Below are 15,513 nucleotides of genomic sequence, written 5' to 3' on the forward strand. Positions count from 1 at the left end.
TGACTTACCATTCAACTTTGGTGTTTATTTTGTTCTTGTCCCTAAATGATTTGTTTGATTCCCTACATTATTCCCATTCCTGTACTTGTACCCTATCCCTGACACTTCCTTCTTTTCCAGTGCCACTAATTCATTCATGTTCCGCGGTCGTAAAAAAACAGCTTTCCATCCAACTTAATCTCTCTGTCCAGTTGAAACTGTCAGCCCTTATCAGCGCCTTGAGCAGTTAGTGCTGAACTTACACTGGATCAAATGCGAAAAATGCTTCTCCTTTTCCGTATTTCCATTCCATCGGTAAGTTCTCTCCGAGTGGTGTAGAGATATTGAAAAATAATAGGTCAGCAAGTTTCAAGTTAGGCATATAGCTCAAATAAACGGAAAGCGTATTTTGCAACGCTAAGTTTGACTTGGTTGTTGAGAATGAGGCAAGAACATACCTCCTACAGAACCGGAGCCACCCAATGTTGCTATGAGTCGCTTTTTCAATGGAGCAATTTGAAATGAACCTCATTAACTCGCCCGAGTCCTGTATCTGTCAGTTGTCCTTCAGAAAGTGCATATTTTCTCCTTTAAAGAGTGCATGCTTTTGGATCCTACACCACCCGCCCCCCCTCCAAAAAAAAACACCTGATAAAATGCAACATGCCTTTGGGGAGTATGATTAATGAGATCATGCTTAACGATGCTGTCTGTTACTCGTGTATTCGTTTCTCAGAAATATGTTTCACAACATGAGGCGGCTTTATTGGACAGCACCGGGGAGATGTTGCAAATTGAATGGTGGCGAAAGTCATTGCTTGTTCTGGCGACTTTGACAATTGGGCAAATTTGAAAGCCTGGGTAGAGCTATCCTTTCCAGTGAAAACTAAGCAATACAAATTGAGCAATACAAAGAGGCGTGTTTTTGTTTATATCTGATGTCAGCCAAAAAAAAAAAGCTGTACTTTAAATGAACCGCAGTTTGCTCGTACCCTACAGATTCTGAGTATGGCAGGAGTAACCTCAAGAGCAGTGTTCACTAAACCCAAGGTAAGACAGACTTTAAAGTGACGGTCGTTTCTGCAGGAATTCCAACCTAATGTGTGGTGTTCGTTCAACTTTTTGTTTTGGCGGGGAGTGGTTGTTTACTTTTAAAGGACTTTCCCATCCCTCACTGCTTTACACATTTCAGTTACATTTGCTAGATGTATGTTTTCATTGACTGTCACACTGGAGGTCCCCCCCGCCCCCGAAAGATTTGTTTGATTTTTCCAAACGTCCCGTTGAAAAGTGAATTATCTTGGGAATATTCATGCAGCCGCAGTGGTTTTTCCTGCGGTCATTCATCGATTGAAGTTAATGCACACATTTAATATACTGGTGATGTTGAATGTGCAGTATGTCAATTCTAGTCTGAGGTATTCAATGGATGTCAGCGGCTTTAGTTTATAGCATCATAAAGTAAGAAAGAGATCCTTCAGCCAAATCCACCACCAAAAATAAAACTGCTACCTTCACAAGGATGTTGCCACAATAGGAGGGTTTGAGCTGTAAGGAGAGGCTGAATAGGCTGGGGCTATTTACCCTGAAGCTGGAGGCTGAGGGGGTGACCTCTGGAAGTTTATAAAATCACCAGGGGCATGGAGAGGGTGAATATCGGGGGTCTTTTCCCCAGGGTAGGTGAATCCGAAACTAGAGGCCATAGGTTTCAGGTGAGAGGGGAAAGGTTTAAAAGGGACCTAAGAGGCAACATTTTCACACAGAGGGTGGTACGTGTATGGAATGAGCTGCCAGAGGAAGCGGTGGAGGCTGGTACAATTACAGCATTTAAATGGCATTTGGATGGGTATATGAATGGGAAGGGTTTAGATGGATTTGTCCCAAATGCTGGCAAATAGGACTAGATTAATTTAGGGTATCTGGTCGGCATGGACGTGTTGGACCAAAGGGTCTGTTTCCGTGTTGTACATCGACTCCAGTCCCACTTTCCTGCACTAGGCCTGGAGTTAGCCTTGAATGAAGTGACCCTTCAAGGGCTCATCAAGTACTTGTGAGGTTTTTTGTCTCAACTACCCTCATGGGCAATGCATTCCAGACCACTACTGCCATCTTGCGGCAGGTTCAGAACACATTTTGTGCAGTCCTAAATTGCTTAATACTGGCGTTACATTTGGAACGTCAGTGCACAGTTATTCAAATCAAAATCAGGTTGTGCACAAATCATTGTGAACCAACCCAGACTCCGTTGTACAGAGAAGCATGCCTTTTTTAAAGGCTACACTTGTAGCTAGTAAACAATAAATATACTAATTATCGTTTTGCACCAGTTTTTCAACAATTAAAAATTATTAGAGGTGATTCTTCAAGTTAGTTGTCATGCTGCTGTTTACGAATACCCATCCAGTTAGTAAAGTCCCATCAACATTTGACACCAATTGTTATTAAATCTGTAAACTTTGAAGAAAAAGCTTGTTTACTATTGACATGTTGACCAGACTTTGATCGGAAAAACGATGACCATTTCACACTACCTTAAATATGTTGAAAACCAAAGTACTACAGATGCTGCAATAAAAGCCAAAAGTGCTGGAGAAACTCAGCGTTGATAGAGACAGAAACAGAGTTAATGTTTCAAGCCCAATATGACTTCAATGAAGAGTATCTTAAATATAAGCCTAGGATAAGTCAAAGTGCTGCAGAATGCACTCTTGTATCCTTAGTTTCCTATAGCTAACATTCCTTCGTACTTTAAACACATATGATCTTTACCACCATATGACCATACAAAGTTGCAGAACATTTTTTTAAAAAAAACATTCTTTGAGTCTGTGTCCTAAAAGGATGATCCCAAATTTTTAAACAAAGTGCTTTGTGTGTCAAAGGTGTTGCAAGTGCAATGGGAGTCTGACTGTATGGTGCTGGCACAGTTTGGGTTTTGGCACCATATTTGGTACATTTTTCAATATTCCAATCTACACTGACTTCATTTCTTTTCAAGATCATGTGATTATTTGCCTCACCTTCCAAGCTTCAAGTTATCCAGGAAGACTGCCTATTGGCCCGCAGATTCGGTAGGGGGCTAGGGATCTTGTTTCCAGTGTCTTTGTGCACCATCGGGGGATCTGGCAAGGGGATCCACAGAAGGTACACCTCTGCTGCTGCTGCCATTGGCACCTCAACACAACCTCTTCAGCAACCCAACCTCCCTGACATCCCAATCTCAACCCATCTACTTGACTGTGGAAGATCCAGTGTGGTACTGGCTGTGGCTACACTCTCAGATACTGAAGAGCTGCAGGTCTCAGACTGGAGGTGGTACCTCCACTCTGCACTCGATGATTCCATGAATCAATGTGCCCCCTGGGGACAACCAAGATCCTGCTGGCACTGGGACACTTAATTTCATCAGAGTAGTTAAAATGTGCGATTGCATGGGTGACACCTGTTTCTGTTGTGGAAATCAGTTCACATGCCAGCCGTATTAAATCCCATCTTTTATGTTGCTTTGTCTCTCTTTTACAGGTTGAACTTCACTGTCATCTTGATGGGGCCATAAGACTTAAAACTATTCTGCACTTTGCCAAGTATGTGAATTAATGCATGTTATTCCTGCTTATCTTACTGTCTGTGCAAAATAAAGGCTTCATTATGGCTCTTTGGCATTGGGAAGAGTATCAGCGAGATTAATTATTCCAGGTTCCCATCTCCCTCTGTAATGTTTCCTTCTCCCAGTGTATGATCCCACAATTTATGAGAACACTCACTCTTCCAAATTTTTTAACAACCCAGCTACAAAGGTCTATGCTCAATGATCGTGTCTCAGTTCTTCACAACCGCCATGAACTCCAATCTCGAACTCAATGGGTTGCTCGGAATCCCAACATCCTGTGTTTTCTCAGTCTCTGTGCACTCCAATTTATAAATAATTCAGCACACCTAACTTTTGAGCTTTGGTTAAACTCTTCCAGATTCCCTCATGCGATTCTAGATCGTGGCATTTCCATAGTCATGCTGGTTCATGGCAATTCTCCATTTCCTGCTTGTTTGCATTTTCCAGGGCTGTTTTCCACTGTGCAACTACAAACTCATGTTTCATGGAGTGACTGGAATGACTTCTGCCCTGCAGATCTCATAAAATATGAGTTCCATGATTGGGGCTGTTGGAAGCCCTGGCTGACAGATATAAACAGGAGTCCCGAGGTTCTGCTAACTCTTGGAGCCGGCTTTGTGTTAGCTGGGTCAGTATCATGTACCATGCACATGTAAATAAAGGATGACTTGGTGACGGGATACTGGCCTTTGTGGAGCTATTTCATTCACAGTACAAAACTTCATTATTGCTGAAAAGGCACATTTTACTGAAACGTTTCCTCTTGCTCATATCAGGGCATTTTGTGAGAACACAAATTATCACTCAAATTTGTTTTCTTGCAAAATATCCCGATGAGTGCAAGATGGAAAGTTTTGACAAAATGTGTGCCCTTTTTTTCTGGTAAATTCCTGGGAAGTGTTGCTGAACAAAGAGACTTTGGAGTACAGGTTCATAGCTCCTTGAAAGTGGAGTTGCAGGTAGATAGGATAGTGAAGAAGGCGTTTGGTATGCTTTCCTTTATTGGTCAGAGTATTGAGTACAGGAGTTGGGAGGTCATGTTGCGGCTGTACAGGACATTGGTTAGGCCACTGTTGGAATATTGCGTGCAATTCTGGTCTCCTTCCTAACGGAAAGATGTTGTGAAACTTGAAAGGGTTCAGAAAAGATTTACAAGGATGTTGCCAGGGTTGGAGGATTTGAACTATAGAGAGAAACTGGACAGGCTGGGGCTGTTTTCCCTGGAGCGTCAGAGGCTGAGGGGTGACCTGATAGAGGTTTACAAAATTATGAGGGTAAATAGACAAAGTCTTTTCGCTGGGGTCAGGGAGTCCAGAACTAGAGGGCATAGGTTTAGTGCGAGAGAGGAAAGATATAAAAGAGACCTAAGGGGCAACATTTTCACACAGAGGGTGGTACGTGTTTGGAATGAGCTGCCAGAGGAAGTAGTGGAGGCTGGTACAATTGCAACATTTAAGATGCGTATATGAATAGGAAGGGTTTGGAGGGATATGGGCCGGGTGCTGGCAGGTGGGACTAGATTGGGCTGGGATATCTGGTCGGCATGGACGGGTTGGACCGACAGGTCTGTTTCCATGCTGTACGTCTCTATGACTCTATGACTCTACTGAAATCTAACATATCTTGCCAGACCAAAGATCCATTCATTCCGTTATAAAATATCTCCTTACAAACTTTCTGTTAAAGTTTTCACTGAATCAGCTATTTGTTAGCTCCTCTCTGACTTCCTTTATCAGTGATGGCCTCCAAACTATTGTATGCTCCCCACCCCACCCCACCCTTCCATCTATTACGTTGAGCAAAAACATTATCATGCATGGCAGTAAACACACACAAAAACAGAGATATGAGAAGGACAGAAGAGGGACAAAATAGAAGGGAAGCGACAATGACGAAAAAGGGAACTGCAAAAATGGAATTATAAAATAACCGACTGGAGTGCTTTACACAACACCAGAAAAGAAAACCAGATGAGCAAGCCAAGAATTAAGACAAAAAATGCATGGGAGACATAGATACATGTTTCTTTGATTGTTGCTAATATCAAAATGGTCTGAATTTTAAAAAAGGGGGAATCAATCACCTCCATCTTTTTGCCATCTGACAAGGGCAATTAAAATCAATCCTGTAAGTTCCTTGTGCCCAATTTTATCATTTATATACTTTTGCAAATAACCCAGGATGACAGCAGCTCCTTCGCTCTCTGCCAGCTGAGTAACTCTCTTTCTTTTTAACAGCTTCAGCAGTAACAATAGTGACTTCTATTTATGTACTACCTTTATCATAAGGAAACAAAGAAACATAGAAAATATGTCCAGGTGTGTGCCATTTGGCCCTCCCCAGCCTGTACCACCATTCAACATGATCATGACTGATCTTATAACTTCAGTCTCCCGCTCCTGCTTTCTCTTCATGCCCCTTGATCACTTTGGCTGCAAGAGACATGTCCAGCTCACTCTTGACAAACTGGCCCCAATAGCTTCCAGTGGGAGAGAATTCCACAGGCTCACAACTCTCTGAGTGAAGAAATTCTTCCTCATCTCAGTTGTGAATGGCTCACCCCTTATTCTTAGACTGTGATCCCTTGTTCTGGATATTCCCAACATCGGGAACATTCTTTCCACATCCAGCCTGTCCAGTCCCATCAGGATTTTATATGTTTCTACCAGATATCACCCACCCACCCCATTCTTCTAAATTCCAGAGTATAAGCCCAGTCGATCCAATCTTTCTTCACATGTCAGTCCTGCCATCCCAGGGATCAATCTGGTGAACCTTTGCAGGACTCCTTCACGAGCAAGAATGAGCTTCCTCAAACTAGGAGACCAAAACTGCACATGATACTTAAGGTGTCACCTCACCAAGGCCATGTATAACTGCATTTCCAGCGATCAACTCAACACGACATCTACTTCAAATCTACTGACTCCCACAGCTACCTGGACTACACCTCCTCCCACCCTACCTCCTGTAAAAATGCTATCCCTTCGTCCCAATTTCTCTACCTCCACCACATCTGCTCCCAGGAGGACCAATTCCACTCCAGAACATCCTAGATAGCCTCCTTCTTCAAAGACGGCAATTTCCCTTCCCATGTGGTCAACGATGCCCTCCAGCTCATCTCCTCTACTTTCCGCACCTCTGCCCTTGAACCCTACTCTTTCAATCGCAACAAGGGCAGAATCCACCTGGTCCTCACCCCACCAACCTCCGGATACCCCACCAACCTCCGGATACAACGCATCATCCTTCGCCATTTCCACCACCAATAAACAGAATCTCACCACCGAACATTTATTTTTCTCCCCACCCCAATCTGTGTTCTGCAGAGACCATTCCCTCCATGACTCCATTGTTAGGTCCATGCCCCCACCAACCCACCCTCCACTCCCGGCACCTTCCCCTGCCACTGCAGGAAGTGCCACCTGCACCCACACCTTCCCCCCTCATCTCCAACCAAGGCCCCAAAGGATCCTTCCACATCTGGCAGAGATTTTCCTGTACCTCCACACATGTATCTACTGTGTCCATTGCTCCCGATGTGGTCTCCTCTACACTAGGGAGACAGGACGCCAACTTGCAGAACATTTCAGACAACATCTTCAGGACACCCACACCAAACAACCCCATTGCCCTGTGGCCGAACACTTCAACTCTTCCTCCCACTCCACTAAGGACATGCAAGTCCTGGGCCTCCTCCAACACCAGATTCTAGCCACCCGATGCCTGGAGGAAGAATGTTTCATCTTCTGTCTTGGGATCCTCCAACCACATGGGGTCAATATTGATTTCACCATTTTCCTCATCTCACCTCATCCGAGATCCAATCTTCTGACTCGGCACTGCCCGCTTAAACTGTCCTACCCCCGTCCATCTTCTTTCCCACCTATGCGCTCAACTCTCCACTCTGATCTATCACCATCGCCTCCCCAATCCCCCCCCCCAACCTCCCATCTACCTATCGCATTCCCAGCTATCTCTCCCCAGCCGCATCCCCTTCCCACTTGCCTCTCAGCCCTCTTGAGTCTCCTGATGAAGAGCTTATGCTCAAAACGTCGACTCTCCTGCTCCTTGGATGCTGCCTGACCGGCTGTGCTTTTCCAGCACCACACTTTCTGACTGTGATCTCCAGCATCTGCAGTCCTCACTTTCTCCCTGTATAACTGCAGTGTGACATCCCTACTCCTCTACTCAGATCCTCTTGCTATGAAGGCCAGCATGTCATTAGCTTTCCTCACTGTCTTCTGCACCTGCTGCAGTTACATGGGAAGATGCTGTGGAGAAGGGAGGTGGGGTGGGGTGGTGTTGGTAATTGTGGGATGGACTAGGGGTGTCTTGGAGTGAATGATCCCTGCGAAATGCAGACGGGGTAATGACATGAAGGGATGTGAAAACATGGATAAGAGTTCAAATGGAGGTGTTGCTTGACTAGAACCAGTGTAGGTCAGAATGTACCAGGGTGTTGGGTGAACAGAGCTTAATGTGTGAGGGTGTAGGTAGTAGAGATTGAGATGGCCTCAAGTAGATGGTGGATATAATGTGATAGGTCAGTCAGGAATTAATTGGGGTAGAGAGAAAGTAAGGACTGCAGGTGCTGGAGATCAGAGTCAACAAGTGTCGTGCTGGAAAAGCACAGCAGGTCAGGCAGATCCGAGGAGCAGAAGAATTGACGTTTTGTGTACCAAGGACCAGATATAGATGAGAACAAAGAGGGGTCGTCTGATGGAAAAGGTATGCAACTTGGAAGTGAAGCCATTAAAGAGGCTATTAACAGATAGACGAGAATAGAATCAGATGAATGCATTCCCTTCTGATGAACAATAGTGGAGAGGCATTGCGGGAGGGTGATATGGTTGACCATGTCTTAGTCTTCAGACAAATTGAAAAAAAAACAAGGAGGGAAAGTTTACCTTTGCCATAATCATGCGGGATGGACGTTGAGAGTTTGATTTTAAAAGTTTCAGTTTCTGTGACACTGGCAGAACATTGATTGGAGGGCTTCAACCATGGTATTCCAGGAAAGATGGATCGAGCTTTGGAAGGTCGCAACATGCTTTTGAGTAGAAGGGAAAGTAGAAAATGGAGCATTGGTTTTGCAAAGGTGGTCAGGTTAAGGTTTTTGTTTTGAGGACGGGACTGATAACAGCTTCAATGGAGAGAAGAATGTTACTTAAATGGATATCCCTGAATAAAATTGGCCAATGTGAGGATCAGGAGGGATAGTAAGGTGCTCAGTAGTTTGGTGGGGAGTAGGAATGAATGAGCAGGAGGTGGATGTCATGGACATACTTACCACAGAGAGAAAATCACGGGTGATCGAAAACAAACCGGAGGAAGATACAAATTTGGGATTGGAGTAGGGGAACCCTGAAAGGAGGATTGGCTCAGCAGACTAGTAGAAGGAAGGAAAGTGGCAGAAACAACTAACTAAATGGTGACAATCTTAGCACGTAAGAAGTTCACAAGCTTCTTGCGCGTATTATTGAAGGTCAGGAAGTTAGAAGAAAGAGAGGATTAAAAGCATGTTTTAATGAAGCTGAAGTTTATCTTTGCATTTCAGCATGACCCTGAAATAATAGGCAGTGTTAACAGACTGAGTTGATGTTGACTTGACAAATGATGGAAAACATAGCTAGCTGGGAAGGTGTCACAATCTCTCAGTCAGGATAGCGTCAAGGTCATCACAACCTGCAAAACGTGATCACAGATTGCAAAGACCATTGTTGATCCTGGGGGAAGATAATTAGGCAGGCAATGCACAATGACCCACTGTCAGAGTGTACAGCAATGGAAGAGTTGAGATGGACAGGAAGAAGATTGACAAGATTAGCCTTTAGTAGGCTTGCTGGGCTGGAGATGGGTGAGAGAGTAGGATGGGGCAATTGTGGCTGTTGCTGGGAATGAGACAATGCAAAACGTGTGGATCGGAAAGGCTGCCGACGTCATCATTATACTCTCCTATAACCACAGAAGACACAGAAGCTAGAACGCATATACCAACAGGTTCAGGAACAGCTTCTTCCCTGCCATTATTAGACTGATGAATGGACTATCTAATTTCAAATAATGTTGAGCTTGTTAATGTTGATCTTGCTTCACGCACCTCCTGGGCAGTATAACCTGTATGCCTCACTCTATCTAACCACCCTATGATCTGTTTGTCCTTGCATACAATAGCCTGCCTGTACTGCTTGCAAACAAAACTTTTCACTGTGGTTAGGGACACACAGAACACAGAACATTAGAACATAGAACATTACAGCAAAGTACAGGCCCTTCAGCCCTCGATGTTGCACCACCCTGTGAAACCAATCTGAAGCCCATCTAATCTACACGATTCCATTCTCCTCCATATGCTATCCAATGACCATTTAAATGCCCTTAAAGTTGGTGAGTCTACTACTGTTGCAGGCAGTGCGTTCTATGCCCTTATTACTCTCTGAGTAAAGAAACTACCTCTAACTTCTGTCTTATATTTATCACCCCTCAATTTAAAGCTATGTCCACTCGTGCTAGCCACCGCCATCGATGAAAAAGGCTCTCATTGTCCAACTTATGTAACCCTCTGATTATCTTATATGTCTCAATTAATTCACCTCTCAACCTTCTTCTCGCTAATGAAAACAGCCTCAAGTTCTTCAGCCTTTCATCGTAAGACTTTCCCTCCACACCAGGCAACGTCATACTAAACCTCCTGTGAACCCTTTCCAAAGCTTCCACATCCTTCCTATAACGTGGTCACCAGAATTATATGCAATACTCCAAACGTAGCCGCACCAGAGTTTTATACAGCTGCAGCTTAATCTCATGATTCCGAAACTCAAACTCTCTACCAATAAAAGCTAACACACCGTATGCCTTCTTAACAACCCTATCAACCTGGGTGGAAACTTTCAAGGATCTATGTACCTGGACACCGAGATGTCTCTGCTGATCTGCGCTACCAGGAATCTTACCTTTAGCCCAGTACTCCTTATTGCTGTTGCTCCTTCCAAAGTGAATCACCTCACACCTTCCTGCATTAAACTCCATTTGCCACCTCTCAGCCCAGCTCTGCAGCTTGTCTATGTCTTTCTGTAACCTATAACATCCTTCATCACTATCCACAACTCAATCGACCTTAGTGTCATCCGCAAATTTACTAACCCATCCTTCTATGCCCTCATCCAGGTCATTTATAAAAATGACAAACAACAGTGGACCCAAAACAGATTGTTGCAGTACCCCAATAGTAACTAAACTCCAGGATGAACATTTACCATCAACCACCACCCTCTGTCTTCTTTCAGCTAGCCAATTTCTGATCCAAAGCACTAAATCACCCTCAATTCTATGCCTCTGTATTTTCTGCAATAGCCTACCGTGGGGAACCTTATCAAATGCCTTACTGAAATCCAGAAACACCACATCAGCTGCTTTGCCCTCATCCACCTGTTTGGTCACCTTTTCAAAGAGCTCAGTAAGGTTTGTGAGGCACGACCTACCCATCACAAAATCGTGTTGACTATCTCTAACCAATTTACTTCTTTCTCGATGATTATAAATTTTATCTCTTATAACCCTTTCCAACACCTTACCCACAAGCGAGGTATAATTACCAGGGTTGTCCCTACTCCTCTTCTTGAACAAGGGGACAACATTTACTATCATCCAGTCTTCTGGCACTATTCCTGTAGACAATGACGACATAAAGATCAAAGCCAAAGTCTCAGCGATATCCTCCCTGGCTTTCCAGAGAATCCTAGGGTAAATCCCATCCAGCACAGGGAATTTATCTATTTTTACACTTTCCAGAATTGCTAACACCTCCTCCTTGTGAACGTCAATCCCATCTAGTCTAGTAGCCTTTATCTCAGTATTCTGTCTTTTTCTATTGTGAATACTGATGAAAAGCATTCATTTAGCACTTCCCCTATCTCCTCTGATTCCACGCACAACTTTCCACTACTGTCCTTGATTGACCCTAATCTTACTTTCATCATTTTCTTTGTTCCTGATATACCTATAGAAGGCCTTAGGCTTTTCCTTGATCTTATCTGTCAATGACTTATCATATCACCTCCTAGTTCTTCTTAGCTCTCTAGTTCTTTCCTGGCTAACCTGTAACTCTCAAGCACCCTAAATGACCCATCACATCTCATCCTAACATAAGCCTTCTTTGTCCTCTTGACAAGGGATTCGATTTCCTTAGTAAACCATAGCTCACTATCACCAAAGTGCTCACCTATCTCCAAGTCTAACACCTGGCCAGGTTCATTACCCAGTACCAAATCCAATGTGGCCTCTCCTCTTGTTGGCATGTCTACATACTGTGTCAGGAAACCTTCCTACGCACATAAGACAAAAACTGACCTATCTAAAGTACTTGAATTATAGTACAGGGGAACCTTGATTATCTGAACGAGATGGGTGGGCACTTTTCATTCAGATAATTGATCATTCGTTTAATCGATTCAATGCCTTTACTCCATGGGGTCAGAGTTTTCTATTAAGTCTGCTCCCTGTTCAGACTAGGCAGCAGCACACTGCGTGAGAGCCCCCACCGCCCATCGCGCCCTCAAGCCCCACCCAACACCGACTCCACAAATACCGTCCAACACCGCTTCCTGCTTGACCCCCTGGCCATCCCCCAATCTCGTCCAACTACTTCCCCGCCCCACCCCCACCCCCGCGCACCCCTGCCCCCTCTCCGGGGCAGCCGGACTGGACACCCACAATAAGGCTGCTGCTGCTGCTCCTGCCTTTTAGTGGGGAGAGGGGTGAGTCTCCAAATGGCATGTGTACACACACACACACACACACACACACACACACAACTTTTTGACAGGTTCCACCTTTGCCCTGTACAGGACAGTGTTAGAGAGATTATCTGGGGAAGGGGGTTTAAGAAACACCCTTGTATAGGACTCCAGGGAAAGTGTGGGGAGGGAGAGAGAGGGGTTGGGAGGTGAGTCATTTAGAGACAGTGCCTGCACTCCCATCAGTCCAGGACTGTTCTCAGCAGCACTTTTAATTACTGTAAACAAAATATGCGATCAGTGTTGGAGACATGTCTTTGATGTAATGTTTCTGTCGGGACCTCGAGATCTCCTTCGGATAATCTGATTTTCGGATAATTGGAATTCGGATAATTGACGTTCCCCTGTATTTCCAGTCAATATTAGGAAAGTTAAAGACCCCCATAACAACTACCCTGTTACTCTCGCTTCATCAAGGATCATCTTTGCTATCCTGTCCTCTACATCTCTGGAACTATTCAGAGGCCTATAGAAAACTCCCAACAGGGTAACCTCTCCTTCCCTGTTTCTAATCTCAGCCCATACTACCTCAGTAGACAAGTCTTCAAATGTCCTTTCTGCAACAGTAATACTGTCCTTGACTAACAGTGCCACACCCCCACCTCTTTTACCATTTTCTCTGTTTTTACTGAAACATCTAAATCCCTGCTCTACCCATGTCTCTGAAATGGCCACAACATCAAAATCCCAGGTTAAAGTGAGGACTACAGATGTCAGAGATCAGAGTGAAGATTAGAGTGGTGCTGGAAAAGCACAGCAGGTCAGGCAGTATCAGAGGAGCAGGAAAATTGACATTTCAGGCAGGAACCCTTCATCAGGATGAAGGGCTCCTGCCTGAAATGTCAATTTTCCTGCTCCTCACATGCCGCCTGACCTGCTGTGCTTTTCCAGCACCATCTGATGGTACCAGCCCATGCTGCAAGTTCACCCACCTTATTCCAGATGCTCTTGGCATTGAAGTAGACACACTTCAAACCAACTTCTTGCTTGCCAGAGCTTTCTTGCAATCTTGAAATCTTAGTTCTGACTTCATATTCTCTCAACCTACTGTACACTCGATCTACAACTTTGGTTGCCATCTCCTGCTGAATTAGTTTAAACCCACCCGAAGAACATTAGCAAAATTATCCCAACACGATATTGGTACCCCTCTGGTTCAGGTGAAGACCATCCAGTTTGCAGAGGTCCCACTTACCTACAAGACTACAGTAAATCAAATCAAATCATATGGGAAGGATGTTGTAAAACTTGAAAGGGTTCAGGAAAGATATAAGGATGTTGCCAGGGTTGGACGATTTGAGCTATAGGAAGAGGCTGGATAGGCTAGGGCTGTTTTCCCTGGAGTGTCGGAGGCTGAGGAATGACCTTATAGAGGTTTATTAAATCATGAGGGACATGGATAGGATAATTAGACAAGGTCTTTTTCATGAGTTTGGGGAGTCCAGAACTAGAGGGCATAGGTTTAGGGTGAGGAGGGAAAAATATAAAAGAGATCAAAGGAGAAACACTTTTACTCAGAGGATGGTGCGAGTATGGAATGAGCTGCCAGAGGAAGTGGTGGAAGCTGGTACAATTGAGGCATTTAAAAGGCATCTGGATGGGTGTATGAATAGGAAAGGTTTGGAGGGATATGGGCCGGGTGCTAGCAGGTGGGACTAGATTAGGTTGGGATATCTGGTCAGCATGGATGAGTTGGACCGAAGGGTCTATTTCCACGCTGTATATCTCTATGACTCTATGACTGTAAATCAAATGAAGCCTTTGGAGATTGCTAAGGAAGCTATTAGCTCATCTAAGATTGTCAAATGTAATTGCTGGCAAGAGAACAGGAAGGTCAAGGTATTTTATAATGTTGAAACAGGCATTTGGGAGAGCAGAGTAATTAAGAGAGGAGAAGCAAAAACAGGCATGGTAATAAAAAGAGTAATCCAAGAGGAGTAAATATAAAAGAGACTGTAAAAATGGAAATTGAGTGATGGATTCAGGTTCAGAGTGGCAGATAAATGCATAACTAATGGACACAGGGAGAATTCAAGTGATGTAGCTCTGAGTACATAATAATTGAGAAGATGCATAAAAATCTTGATCGTAAAACATAAGTTGATAGAAGACTAGCCGATAGAGTCCAGAGTTAAAGTTAACAGTTGCATGGTGGATTAACAATTGCAGGGTGAGGTTAGAATGCTACATTGACAAAACTGTTGACTCGAAACTTAAGATAGGCGCAGTGAGTAAAGTTAGGGAGGTATTGGAGTGCAGACTGTCAGAGGAGATCTGATAGCAACCATTTTGCAGGAGTACAGAAGACATTCAAAACTGTTTGCAGAGCAGAAAAATGCTAAAATTGGAGGGCAACATGAAATCCACACACAGTAGAGGTTTGTCTTAAGAAGAGGTTGCAACTGGGAAACCAAAATAACCAGTGGCTAGTCATGAGCTCAGCATGTGACTGACATCAGTCACTCATCGCAGCGGTCAAGGACGGACAGAAACTTGATCAAATCTACCTGAAACTGAGCTAAATATCCAACCATTTCACATTAAACGATGAAACTGCCCAACTGGTTAATTAAACGTTTTCTACTCTTTTACTCACAGGATATCTAAATCTATCCCTTGCAAGATTTTATATTTGATTAATCAGCAAAAATGCATATTCCTGCCACATTTGTCCTGTCGTGCAACTTCTTGCAGCCACTTCCCTCTCTTACTTCCTTAATGGCAGCTATCCAAATATTGTTGCTTTTAAGATTGGAATGTATCAGTGTCAGACTTCAATATCAACAGTATTTCTTTCCAATGTGCTGACACTGTTTCTGAACCTTTCTGATTTATGGGTTTTGTAAAGTTGTGTGCATATGTTTAACTGTGCCCCTCCCCGCGCCCCCACACCTCCCCACTGCCACCCCCGCCCCCCCCCCCAGTACTATTGTAGAAATTTCAATGTTTGTATATGTTTTTCTATGAAAAAAAGCAGACAGACAGACAAAAAGGGAAATCTTTTGAAAAGCACCACCTGATTCCTCCATCCATGAGATCTTGCTCCCACTCACTCCAAAATGAGTGCTCTCTGGTCCATCCGTTGTTCCAGCCCCATTATTAATTATATTTTTTTCACAAACTAGC

At 44.0% G+C, this 15,513-nt stretch overlaps 1 protein-coding gene across 2 annotated transcripts in view; it reads left to right on the forward strand.

Moving 5' to 3' along the window:
- The first annotated feature begins 237 nt into the window (after window positions 1-237).
- The window catches only part of LOC140477437 (adenosine deaminase-like), a 59,395-nt gene continuing 44,119 nt past the window's right edge, over window positions 238-15,513 (forward strand). The window contains exons 1-3 of one of the 2 annotated variants that reach the window (XM_072571338.1): window positions 244-294; window positions 979-1,029; window positions 3,502-3,563. In XM_072571338.1, coding sequence (XP_072427439.1) covers window positions 253-294; window positions 979-1,029; window positions 3,502-3,563 — 155 coding nt within the window. In that variant the 5' untranslated portion in view covers window positions 244-252. Of the gene's footprint in view, window positions 295-978; window positions 1,030-3,501; window positions 3,564-15,513 lie in introns of both variants that reach the window. The other variant, XM_072571339.1, reaches the window with a different exon arrangement.

This window comes from Chiloscyllium punctatum, chromosome 5, assembly GCF_047496795.1.
Source record: "Chiloscyllium punctatum isolate Juve2018m chromosome 5, sChiPun1.3, whole genome shotgun sequence".
NCBI classification, from domain to species: domain Eukaryota; kingdom Metazoa; phylum Chordata; class Chondrichthyes; order Orectolobiformes; family Hemiscylliidae; genus Chiloscyllium; species Chiloscyllium punctatum.